Here is a 13,122-nt window from a genome sequence, read left to right on the forward strand (position 1 = left end):
GCGTCCCACCTGCATTTTTTGCCATTAATTAAGTGTTTTTTTTGTTTGTTTGTTTTTTTTAAAGACATTGGCCTTAGTGGGGCCTTATTTAGGGGTATAAAAATATTTGATGTTTATGATGGAGTTTCTGTGTTTCAGTAAATTAATCTAAGCATCCAAAAATAAGAAAAAGGTTGCTTAGAAAGGCTGTATTGAAAAATTATCAATTTAATAGTGCTTGAAAAATCTTTGAAAAATATATAAATTTCATAGGGAGGCTAATGATTTCGACCTCAACTGAGGTATATATGCATACATTATGCCACCATTTCCAGATATTTTAATTTTAAAAATATTTTGAATGTGCTATTTTGTGTTGGTCTACCACATAAAATTATATGACAAAATGTGAAAAATTTTAAGTGGTATTGATACTTTTGTAAGGTGCAATATATGTAGTTTTACCATAAAAAAATAAATTCTGAAGACAGAAGTGAGGCATCTTTTTTTTAATTAAAATGATTAAAAACTACATTATCCGCAAACTTTACAAGCACTCATATGGAAGCAGTAATGGTTTCAGCACATACACGTTTTTTAAATTAACATATCAGTTTCAGATGTACATGCTTTCAGCATAGAGAGCAACGAAGAGAGAAGAACCTAAAATGAAACTGGGATTCTTTTAAAAAGAAAACTGATGGAACATTGTGCTCTTTAATTAAACATACAAAATAGGACTGACTTGTACACTTTGGCTTCATAGTTTTGCATAAACAAGGACAATAAAGTTCATTCAACACAGATGAGTTTCCACAAATCTCAACATTTAAACAGTTTTACAGGCAGTTGTGTAGATCTTTGGTTTTTATAGAAAGTAACCACACAAACATCATGTGATTTCTCTAGCTGCATGATTGTCCTGTTTTTAACAGAGTTGAGGTTCGAGTGGCTAAAAATACATGCTTTTCCTTAGTAGGAATTAGACATTTGTGGAATAAAGCTGAAAACGTCTTGCATACGTGTATTTCTTCACCTGAGCTCCAAATGCAAGCGTGTTTGGGTCACTATTCACGCAGAGATCAAACCTCAGCTGTGTGGCAACCATTTCTGAGTCACGACTACAGTCTTGTAGCCATCAGACACCTGATATCTGTTGCAAATACCTCAGCTCTCGGCACAGGAGAGCTGAGGTACAGGCGAGTGAACAAACGCTAGTAAGTTAGAACAAGAGGGGACAGTTGTGACCACAAATGCTTCAAAGCACTACTGATGACTCGGAACAAAGGGACCTGTGCAGAACGAGACAGTTGGTAAGAAGATCCCACTCTGGACCCTCCTCTTCCCTCTGTCTCTGTAAAAAGGCACTCAGGATGGGGGGAGTGTGCAGACACACCTGTGCTGCAGGATTGTGATTATTATCTTTGTGTAATATTTTTCAAAAGGACACTTGAAGTGTGTTTAAACAACATGCACAGGAATATTTCATATTTTGCCCTGCACACTTTCAAATCAAGCAAAATATAAGGAAAGTAAAAAAAAAATAGTGCAAAAATTAGCTTTTTTTTTGTTTTGTAAGCGCAGGAAGGCAAATTGTAAGTAATCTAAAAGATCATGGCTCTAGGATCTTTTTGGGCATAGTCCATTTGGAATAAAGGTTTTAGTGCACCAAAGCTACATTGGAAGGCAACAAAATTACATTAAAAGGTTTTCTTTCATAATTTAGTTGCAATATATTACAAAAACTCCAAATTCATACTTAACAAACATGGTAAATATACTGTATAAATGTTTATAAAAAAAAAAAAAAAGGAAACATGAAATGCTTAAGGATTTGGGGTATTTGCATACATTTCCCCAAGGTTTGGCTCAAATAAATATCAAAAGTAAACCACGTTGTCCAGTTAAAATAATGAAAATAAAAATAAATTCTGGCGAGGACTTTAAAACTTACGAAAAAGCTTGAATAAAGAAGTAGGAAAAGTAAGGAATACAGACAACAGGACTCCACTTATCTGCAGAAAATAAACCAAACCGTTTTTGTCTTATTCCTTCATTATTCATCCATTGTCCTGCTGGAACATGATGAAACAGCAGAGAATTAATTTCCTAAACTTGAAAACGCATGTCTCTCGATAATGCAGCAATTGTTCGGAGACATTTCCTCTCTAACCAAGGGTTAATGTCTCTCTGTGGATAATAAATAGACCAAAAGGTTCTGCAGAAGTACTCTGAGCACATGAAACAGCCCTGTATGCTCCTGAAAACATTTTTACATCTGATGCAAATTTTTTACAGAAATGAAAGCTTAAAGGGACCGATTGCTACAGCAGTGCAGCCTTGCTTAGCGAGGAGTCAGTCATGGAGCAGAAAACCAGTCTGACTTTTCTTCTCCACCTGCCAAGTGGGCTGGATCAGTCTGAGCAGTCTGTTTGATGATTGTCTGCTGTGGCTTTCATCTCAGCAGTCGCACTAATTGTTTGCATCTCCGCGCCGTTGTTCGTTTGACTTCGAGTACCTGTCTACATCACTGCGATGGGTTTCTAACAATTATTTACAGTCTCCACTGAGTGCCACCTTGACTCGTATGGCTTTGGAAGGTCTTTGAGAGTACAGGTTTCAGCGCAGTGCAAGAGTTCACTCTGAAACAACAAAATGTCTTCAAACAGTAAAAGCAAAAGTCTTTAAAGCAAGAAAACAAAGGCAAACATGCAACATTTTTTTGTTTTGTTTTTTCTTTCAGTGTTCAGCTTGGTTGTTCATCAATCTTTTCACTTCTCCACCCTCTACTCCCAATCTCCCAATTTTCTAGCTCTCTTCCAGTCAATATGGTCTCCAGACGGATTCATCCAAACGACCTGAAGCGCTCATAGCCGTCGGGGAGTTGCTGTGGCTGCCGTCGGCTTCCACACCCTCGCTCTGGGTGTTCAGGCCCGGGTTCATCAGACTGTTGGTCCCTCCGGTGCCCGTGGCCCCGGAGCATGAAAGGAGGCGGGTGGGGGAGCGCTCACCCCCAGTGTTTCCTGGCGCCACCATAGAGAACTGGTAGGATCCGGAGCCCGTGCCGTAATACAGGTAAGAGTTGGACTGGAAGTTTTGAGACTGGTTGTTTGAGTAAGGGGGCGGCAGGTAGGTGTGGTATCTAGAGGAGGTCGACATGCTAAGACCGCTTATGCCGGTGCTGGAGGTGTTGGCAGAGTAAGGGAAGGCCCCCGGGTAGTGCATGCGGGGGTCTGAGAAGCGAGGGTCTGTCAGTGGGGACAGAGACGGGAAGGTACTCCTCTGTGGGAAGAGGTCTGTAGTCCCTGTTTTGAGACACAAAGACAAATAATAAACCGTTAGAAGCATTCATCCATGATGGAAAACCACTGTCGGCGTGATGAAACAATGGGCTCAAACATTTCCCTTTTACAAACATCAGTATTCTCTGCACTATTACACATTTCCAGAGCAAACCTTCCTAAACCTTCATTCTGTTCTCAAATTTCTTGCGATAAACCACTCTATGGAAATATTTGCTCAAAAGTAATGAACTGAGACATTTTTTGGCTCGGTAACAGTCATCAAGCATTGACAGCACATCATCCCACAGCCTGGTGCACAAGACCGAAGTTATGAAAAGGCCCCCCTCGCCAGCGCCCTCCTACCGGTCCTTCAAAAGGAAATCAACGTACAGCTCTCTGTCCTCTGAGCAATGAAAAGAGGCATTGTCGGTGCTAAGGGGTGCTTTGTATAAACACTGACGGCTTGTTGCACTGTTGTGCAACATGTCATAAATCATACTTCAGTGAAACAGGCGGACGTTCACAATTGGAGACGGAGAGAGAGCGAGAGGAAGAAAGACGTTTTCTGTTCATGTATAAATGTGTATCGCAGTGCAGATCCTGTCAAAGTTAAATGTTAACTGTGAGCTTACAGGTAACGAAGCTGAATCCTTCTGGGTCCATGTAATTTAACAGCCAGGAGGGAAATATAAATAAAGTTGAAAGCCTCTAAGCAGGCTTGAAATGTCTTCATTCCTTAGTTCCCTCCTTATTTATAAAGAAATATATGATGTTGTTCACAATAAATCATTGAAAAGTCAATGAAAAGCTTGTTTTAATACAGAAATGTCAGCCGACTGAAAAATATACCCATGCATGGGTTTCTGGGTTGTCTGAGGTTCCTTTTGCTTTGCATTCAATGTGGCATAGCTGGGAGTCAATCATCTTGGAGGCGACTACTAAGGTGTTGAGGAATGCCAGCTACTTTAATAGCTGCCTTTGGCTTATCTGCTTTTGGCTCCATCCCAGTGACAGTGTGGTAATTAAGGCAGGTTTTGGTACATTGTGCAGGTGCCAAGTCTTGCTGGAAAATGAAATGCACATGCCCATAAAGTTCATCAGCTAGGGGAAGTATGAATTTCTCTAGAATTTCCTGGTAGACGGTAACACTGACTTGGGACTAGACAAAACAGCAGCACACTCAGACAACATGACTCCCTAAATGATCAGCATCTGTAGAATCGTCACACTGAAAATTTTAATTAATTTAAAAGATTCATCTGAAAGGAAGAGCTGTCTCTTTTTCCTTCACCCAGATAAGACGCTTCTGGTGTTTCTAATTCAAGAGTGATGTTAAACGAGGATTTAAAACAGTCACAACCAATTTCATTTTTGTGTTATGACACATGTACTATTGACTCCACCTGTAGTCCACACTTTGTGAATTTTGTCAAAATTATTAATTGGGTTTTACATGCTCTTTTTTTCCCAACAAAACTTTTCCCCCCCCAAAACTTCAAAAACTAAAAAAAACCCTGTGGGCAAAATATAGTGTCCCCACATGAGAAGAAAGTGAATTTTGAGTTTTCATTGCCTGTACTTAAAAAGGTACTAAAATTTACAAAAATATATTTACCATTAAACGCATATTAAATATTGTTTATTTACTGAAATAAGCAAACTATTTGACATTCATTCTACATTCTAATTTACTTAATTGCACCTGTACATACGAAGCTCCATCTGAGTCCCTGTGACATTCGGATATTTCAGAAGAAAGTCTGATGACTAAGAGTCACGTTTAAACACGGAAGAACTGAAAACGCCCTCTTAATGTCTTTGGTTGTTGGAGAAAGTTCCTCATATTTGCTGTTAGCGTAGTGAGCACCGCATCCACACCTGCCACCTGCACACACGTTAGTTTATCCAAACAGAGCTCCGTTCTTGGTTATTTGTTTCTCCTAATGTGGCTTTCTTGGGCTCAATGTGCCCACATGACTTTAAGTGTAAAATAGTGATTTGGATGGCAGAGAAAAGAGAGCTTGTATTTATGAAATGGCAAGCGCTTGCACGCCACATCCCTAAGGGGGGGGGATGCCAAGCTTGCGTGCTGCAGTGTTTTTTCAAATCTCTTCTCCTTGTGTCTGGAGAACAGGATCCATTTTCAGCAACAAAATAGAAAATACGCCTTTGTAATTTCCATGGGCTCGGCTATTCTGTGATGTTTTTTTTTTTTTTCTCTTCCTCACACATTCTTATATTTTGTTTTACTTTTCTTGTGTAAAAGCAGAGAGTTTGTTCATGGTGGGGGTGCTGTTTCTTTTTCCAGAGTCTACCAGGGACAGCAGTCGGCTCCATATCTGATTTCATGGAAGGAAAATCCAAGCCATCAGCTGCTGTTGATTCGGGTGAAGTGGAGTCAGATTATTTCCTACTGGACTCCCAAAAAGCCTTTGCTCCCTCTCTGCGTGTGTGTGTGTGTGTGTCTCTTCGTCTCTCCCTGCGTGCTCTAAATTTAGGCGTCAGGGTGGAGCTGGGGAGGGGACATGCAGGCTATGGCTGCTGCGTGCCCACCCTGCTTATGATCTCCCTGTTGATTGGAGTTGGTGGAAACATGCTGGCTAAACTGTGGCAGGGATTGACTCCTGCATTCTGTCAGGGGAAACTGGATTGGACACTTATCACAACACTTTAATGGGCTTGTTCAGGCTCAGGCTCTTGGCTGCGAGCCACAAGGTGTCTGCAGACACCTTCCAGGCTCCATGGTCCAGTAGCTCCCTCTGGAGGAGAGAAAGAGCTAAACAAACTGCTGCGTTAACTGAGAGGAGGTCTGCATTTTCTCTCTCCTGCGTACCTTTTTGCATCTCCACCCTCCACCCCCACCCCACTGTAAGTACAGACTTTGCTGTTGTGGCTGTGGTAACGGCAGTGCATCTTTGGCTGAGAGGGTCTTCCCAACCAAGCTTCGCAGTAGTTGCCTGTAACCTCTGCGGCACAAACCCCACACATGATCTCCATTAGACTCATCTGAAACGTGTTGACTAAATTGCAGGGACAGGAGGAGAAGGGATGGAACCCAGAGGGCTCGCTGGCACCGTCTCCCGTCTGTGATGTTCCCAGTCTGTGAAGTGGGTAGGTGGGAATCAGGGATTTTATTGAGAACATTGTGTTCCAGCGCCCCTTCTTTTTCTCCGCTGCTTCCGAGTCCTGCAAACTCTTTTAAGGGCGGAGCCTTCCTCCTTTCTACATAGCTCAAGAAGTCCACTAGTCTACACTGAAGCGTGTAACCCAGATAGGCCCAGAGGTTTGTCTCATTTGCCTACAGGAGAAACTGATTTTGGTTGTTAACATAAGGGCAGGATTGAAGCGATCGCCTCCATGTGTGCTTAATTGTGCATCGGGCCGCATACGTGTGTATGTGTCTATCCGACTGTGGTAGCTGGTGATGGGAAGATGCAAATCCAGGCGCTCACCTGTGAAATGTTTACTCAGGCTTGATGCAAACTGTGACAGGCAGAGCCCAGGGAATGGTGTCTCAGGCAAATAAGGTGGAGGGAAGGAAAAAGGGAAAGAGATCTCCAGCTGGTGCAGCTACGTGCTATAGTGATATTCCTGAAGGGACTTCGCTGCGTCTCAGTATTAATCAGAACAATTCTGATTCACTGTCTGGTTTGGGTGACTTGAACAGTGGATACCATTAAGATGAGCAGTCACTGTAGACAGGCATGAGAAGGCTGCTGCTGCTGCTGCTGCTATGCATGCCAAAGAATAGGAGACTCAAATGAACACAAATGACTTCCAGGTGTTTATTTAAGCATCAAGCCTTTGCAGTCGGGGCTTCAAGTTGAATGCAAATGACAATCACCTCTCTGCTGTGGAACCGCGGTCAACAGCACCAAAAGCTTCATCTATGGTAACGCTTCATCATGCCAGAGCACAGCCTCTTTGCATGTTCTCCACTTGTGACATGCAATACAAGCAATGGGAAGTGGAATTTGTGATTGTAGAAAAACCTGAGATTTTACTAATGTATCAACAGGCACAGTGGCACGATTACAATGTTTATTTGTTAAGTAAATCCTTTCCTCGGAGCTGATTCTCCCTTGTGATTTATTGCAGTCACTACCGGTCTTTTGTGTCTATGACTAGTTTCAAATCTTGGAAATAGCAGCTTAAAAAGTCATATATCTGTTTTCATAAGTCAGACTACTAAACCCTGTCCTGAAAGTCTTCTTTGTGTCTGAAAGTGGGTCCTCTTTACAGTGTGAGTGGATGACTCAGCACGTCTGGTGTGGGGTTGGTGGTTTCTGGGTAAGGCATGGATTAGTGGCAGTGGGGGCTGCTAAGAAAGCAGCAAAGATCCACATCACCCAGAGACAAAGGAAAGAAAGACTGAGTAGGAGGGGATGAAGGAGGGAGACTCAGTGGTGGTGTTAGTGGAATGTAATGGGATGTAGTAAGGCTCTTCAGACAAAATCAAAACAGACCTCACCCCTTACGTTACATGCATGCTTGTTTTTCCAAATCCAGAATCTCAAAGGAGTTGCGTTGATATGGAAACATGAAAAGGGAGAAATCAGTCCCTCACCTGGCCATGATCTCAGATCCTCCTCCACCTTACAGGTCTTCAGAGTGGGCGTATCCATCTGCTCCGGCCACAGACCTGCAGCAAAACACAAAGGAACCGGCAGGTCAATACTGGGATCTGCTTATATGAGTAATATACACTTTAGTACCCAATTCTTGTGCACACAAACATTCCCTACAACTCAAATATCCATTCAGAATGATACCAGAATCTAGTTGGTGGCTTAAAATGTGTCCAGTCAGAGTGCAACAAGCAACAGCACACTAAGCTGGTGTATCCATTTAATTAAGCCCATATGTATAATTTTGAGTCGGAATCTTCTCTTAGATTTGAGAAGATTCACAATGTAAAATTTTAGAATTAATTTTTTATTTTTTTGCTATTTTTTTGTATTAATCAAAAACTAAAAATAATTACTGGTATTTATGCCCTTTGTCAGAAACTGTAGCAATTTCTGGATGATTTTAAAATTTGAATATACAAACACATGTATGGGTTGTAAATACTTGATGTTTATAGTAATGAAATCATTGTGTTTGGCTTGGGAACCTAAAACACAATCCAAATAGCCTTCTTTATGACTGACTGGTCCAAACTGTCCTGACACCTGGTGGTTTTCAGATGTTTGTTCCTGTCACAAGTTGGCCTCTGCTGACCGAGCAGTGAAGACTGGGAAGAGAAGGGGGTGGGTTTCTCACCACTGTGAGACCAGGCTTGGAAAAACACGCTCCATGGGTGCATATGAGGTATTTTTGGGCCCTTCAGGCGAGACACTGGAGGAGGTGAGATCTCTGCATAGGACACTCGGTAGCCTGTCCAGCAGAGCTGTCAGGAAGCGAAGGAAAGGTCAAGAACCTGCTGGCCCAACGCGTGGGACCCGGCTTCACACCTGTAGGCTACACCGCAGCGGACTTGGGTCAAACAGTTAGTATTTATTCAAAGTCTGAGATGGCGTATTTGCTACCAGACAACCTGCACGAAGCTCTGTTTACAAATGTATCACATGGTTTTCTGTTTTTTTCTTTTTAAGGCACAAGCAATCAGCCATGACTCTGATGCAACAATTAAGTACACTTCCAATCTCTCAATGTGACAAGTAGTTCTTCGAATGATGCCAAAGGGCAGAGATGGGGATGGGGTGGGGGTGGCACTAGGTTTTTCAGCCACAGCTTGTGTAAGATCTTTGCTTCCCCTGGAGCCCCTTCACTTCCTTTGCAAATGTCCAAATCAGCACTCAGCCACCGAGAGGTCCCGCACTACGCCTCACAATGGCAAATTCTTACACATAAATGGCCTTATTCAGAAAAGCTTGCAAGCAGCTGGTGCGATTCGCTCAAGAAAATAAACATTTCCTTCAAATATTTTGATTGGCCAGCAGACAACATCAATACCAGAGGCACAGATTACCCCTGTTAATAGGAGGACCAGCCCCCTAGGAGGAGCTGCGGAGCGGGGAATGGTGAAGTGTTGACTGCGTCACTAATTAGGCCACTCTGGGACGGTTCCAGTGCAATTTTGGGGATGACAAGAATAAACCCTTCTGCTTTTGAAGTTTATGTGCAGATGAAAGGGTTGGCTGAGATGTCGCTTGAGCCAAAATGGCGTCCCGTCCTCATGACTCCGGATCTAGCAACGCCTCTGAGACATGTAATGAATTTGGCGTAATGAAGCGTGTCATTGAGACACAGTGAATACTGGTCCTTGTGCTGACTTCCTGTTTCGCTCAGGCCTTAGGCGTCACACAGGGGAGAGAATGTGTGTGAGGGAGAGAGGAAGACAGAAAGAAAGACGCCAACCGAGGCAAGCAGAGCGCGCGAGAGAGAAAGAGAGCGTGTTACTGAGGGGAGGAACATGGCCTTGGCTCAGCTATGCGGGACATTTGATATGTCTTTTGAGCCCTCACTTATAACGTGAGCAAAAACAAACACATGGGCTGAAAAATCCTACGTTCTCTTTGAGAGCTGGTCGTCTGCCCGCCCTTCCCGTCTCACCCCGGACTCAATAGAGACTGTTCATGGGATACATGTAGTTTCTGTAATTGCTGAAATGTAAAACTCGGCCTCACTCTGATGTGAAGTTATGACTTACACAAACAGCCGAGTCTGGTTTAAAAGAAAAAGAAAAAAAATTCCACTCACTCTCACTTCTCCTTTTTCATTGTTTTTCACAAAGTTGATGGCTTCAAAAGATTTCCTTTTGGACAAACGTTTTCAGTTTGAAAATTCATTTCTGGGTGACAAAAAAAAAAACTAACCACAAGTAAAACTTTCAGGTACCATGACAAATAAACTCTCTGGCAGCCACTGGCATATTATGTAAATATTGAAGTGCAGAAGTAAAGTGGAGCGCCTAAAAGGCTGTTCCAGATTCCTTGTTCTTTTCTGTAGTATTAGCCTCAGCGCCTCCTGCTTTGGTTTGGCAGAAACGTAACGAACATGACGCCTCCTCTCAAACATCCCCGCCGCTACCGGACGGCGCTAATTTCCTGCCCCGCTACCGCTTCTAATTGGCTTATCATGTCACTCTGAGTGTGAATTAGTTGTGCGCCTCCCAGCCGAGGCGGCAGCGCAGCCTCCTCAAACCAGGGGGTCCAGCTGGCTTGTTTATGCGGAGTAAACAGTGTGGTCGCTGTGGACGGGCCGGGAGGGGGTACGGCTGCATTAAAAACCTTCTCAAGTTTAGTCCAGGCCAGAGGCCACGACGTTAAGATACCGAGAGAGACTGCCAAGGCACAGCTGCAGCAGATGAATGCCAGTTAAGCGAAATGAAGCCAGAAGTAACAACATTTGTATTAAGTGTCATACATGGAATGGATTTGCTCTTTTTTTTATGTAAAATGCTTTACAAAATATAAATACTTTGGTCTGATTTATTGGGGTTTTATGTGATAGACCAACACAAAGTAGCTGAAAATTATGAAGTGGTAGAAAAATTATATATGGGTTTCAAATAAAAATCTGTAAAGACACACATTAATATTAAGGCGCCCTGAGTTGTTGCCTCTCCTACTTCTGCTGGTTTTGCTCAACCACACATGGAAATTTTCCATAGCTTTTCAAGTTTTTCTAATGACTTTTCTAAATCCACCATTTGTGTCCGCTTAAGGTGAAGGAAAACATTCCCACAGCATGATGCTGCCACCACCATGTTTAACTGTGGTAATGATGTTTGTGGCCATGTGTGATGTGGAGTTTTTTTTTTTTTCTGCTATTCTCACTAAAAGGTCAGATTTGAGTGAATCTCTGAATAATTCTTTACTTTCCCAGTTAATATAGTTTTGTATTGTTTGGGACCTACCATGTCTGTTCAGTAATTTGGTTCCAGTTGATTTTATTTAGTAGTATCCTGAGTAAAAAGGGTTAAATATAAATGCACACCACATTTACAGGTTTATGTAAAAAAAAAGGGAAAAATCATTGAAACCCATTTTGTTTTCCTACCACTTCATATTTATGCACCATTTTGTGTGAAAATAAAATACGTTCAGGTTTGTGGTTGAAACCTGAGTAAATGTCTTCTTTGCAGGGCATTGTAAGGACAAAAAGTGAATATGGTTTGGAAAAAAAGGAACCGGGGGGAGAATGTATCAGTTCTGTAAAGTTTTAGCAGCTGATATTAAAACCATCACCGCACATTGTGAGACACCCAGAAAGGCGCTTTTGAGCCCTCATCAAAGCTCAGAGCGCTGGATGGTGGAACGTTATGCTTTGGGTCTGATATTCATCTTCAGAGGGGGAACACACAGGTGTTGGAACAAATAACATGTCAAACGATACCACCTCAAAAGTGCCAGCACTTTCTGTTTGGATGATTAAATTGGTGCTGCGTTTCCTTTCTTCCCTTTTCTCAACTGCTAAAGCGAGTTTAAGTTAAAAAACGTTCTTTCTTCTCGGCCGTCTGTTAGAGCTCGTGCCAGGAGGTGGTTGAGTTTTTGTCTGGATTAAGGTAAAAAAAACTGAAATCTGTTTTCCTCTTTTTTTTTTCCACCCTTTAAGCTAATTCACTTCTTCAATCATGGTTTTTGCTTTTCTTACAGACTGGAAATACCTGTGTACACACTATAAAATGCTGTCAAACTCGCATGAACCTGGAGGAGGAAAAAAGCAAACGATGCCACCCACAGACACAGTCGGCTACACATGTATCTCGCTTGAGGTTTTGAAAACCAGAATAACAATTTAGTGCTTGATTGTCTGAGTGTCAGATTTGCTTGGCTGAACTCGGCGAACCACACATTTTCAAACACGCAGACATGCGCGCACGCACACACACGCGCACGCACACAGCCCTCCACCCTGGCTGAGAATCATTCCACATGTCTAGCAGGCTTACCTGTGGCCACCGAAGAACAAAAACAAGCAGCGAATGAAGCGTCTGCCAGCGTGCAGGAATCTTGTCACTGCATGCACTGTAATGAGCTCTTAATTACCCCGTCTGTCTCGGGTGCGAGCAGAAAACTTACAACACCGTTCTGTGTGTGAGAAACGGTGTGTTTTTTATTTTCTACGTGCCCCATGGTGCAATTGTGTGATTTAAGATTTTGCACAGATGTCTGAAGACGCGTCCTGCTGACAACAGTACAGACAGTATTTCACAGCTCAGTCAACAAAATGAAGCAAGAGGGCTTTGAGGAGAGGTGACACCATATTTTCCTCTTCTTTTCTCGTCGTTTCTCGGGAGGGGGAAAATGTAGGATAATGGAAAACATCTTTTGTAACAGCGAGACGGGAATCCATTTAATTATAACTTGCTGATGGGCGATCTATCACCCGGCGATACTCAAACAAACAGGCTCTGCGATGTAAAGTATCAGCGGAGCACAACTGCGTCTGGCAAGGCTGAAAAAAGCCGAGGAGTGCGTGTTGTTGATATGTAAACACCTCCCCGCGTCTCTAGATGGGATTTATTACAGCAAGTCTATTTTTGTTTGAGCTTTGCTTCTAATTCTGCAGCCCTTGTCGTCTGCGTGTACTGGAAGCTGCTCAGAGGAGACGGTGAAGTGGGAGGGAGGGCCCCGGCCATCTTACTCTGTTATTTAATTATTTTACCACTCTTGCCCTGCGGTGCGGCGTACATGACGCTAATACCACAGATTAAGGTGTGTGGTTTTTATGGCCCTTCCCCTCCTCTGCAGCTGTAACACGAAGCTCAAGGCCTTCAGCGTCTCTGACACTTCCAGCTGATGTTAACATGTTTTGTCGGCTCTCCGTTTATGCGCTGCAGAAGTGTGTGTTGCAACACTGCAGCCCTTTGAAGCCCCAAAAGCCTGTGATGCTCTAATTCCCGCCCTAA

At 42.9% G+C, this 13,122-nt stretch overlaps 1 protein-coding gene across 2 annotated transcripts in view; it reads right to left on the minus strand.

Moving 5' to 3' along the window:
* Positions 1–473: 473 nt before the first annotated feature.
* runx3 (RUNX family transcription factor 3) overlaps positions 474–13,122 on the minus strand; it is a 54,307-nt gene continuing 41,658 nt past the window's right edge. For both annotated transcript variants that reach the window (XM_007574568.2, XM_007574574.2), the window contains 2 exons: positions 7,831–7,905; positions 474–3,284 (listed from right to left, as the gene is read on the minus strand). In XM_007574568.2, coding sequence (XP_007574630.1) covers positions 2,803–3,284; positions 7,831–7,905 — 557 coding nt within the window. In that variant the 3' untranslated portion in view covers positions 474–2,802. The remainder of the gene's footprint in view (positions 3,285–7,830; positions 7,906–13,122) is intronic.

The sequence above is a fragment of the Poecilia formosa genome, unplaced genomic scaffold (genome assembly GCF_000485575.1).
Source record: "Poecilia formosa unplaced genomic scaffold, Poecilia_formosa-5.1.2 Scaffold8, whole genome shotgun sequence".
NCBI classification, from domain to species: Eukaryota; Metazoa; Chordata; class Actinopteri; order Cyprinodontiformes; family Poeciliidae; genus Poecilia; species Poecilia formosa.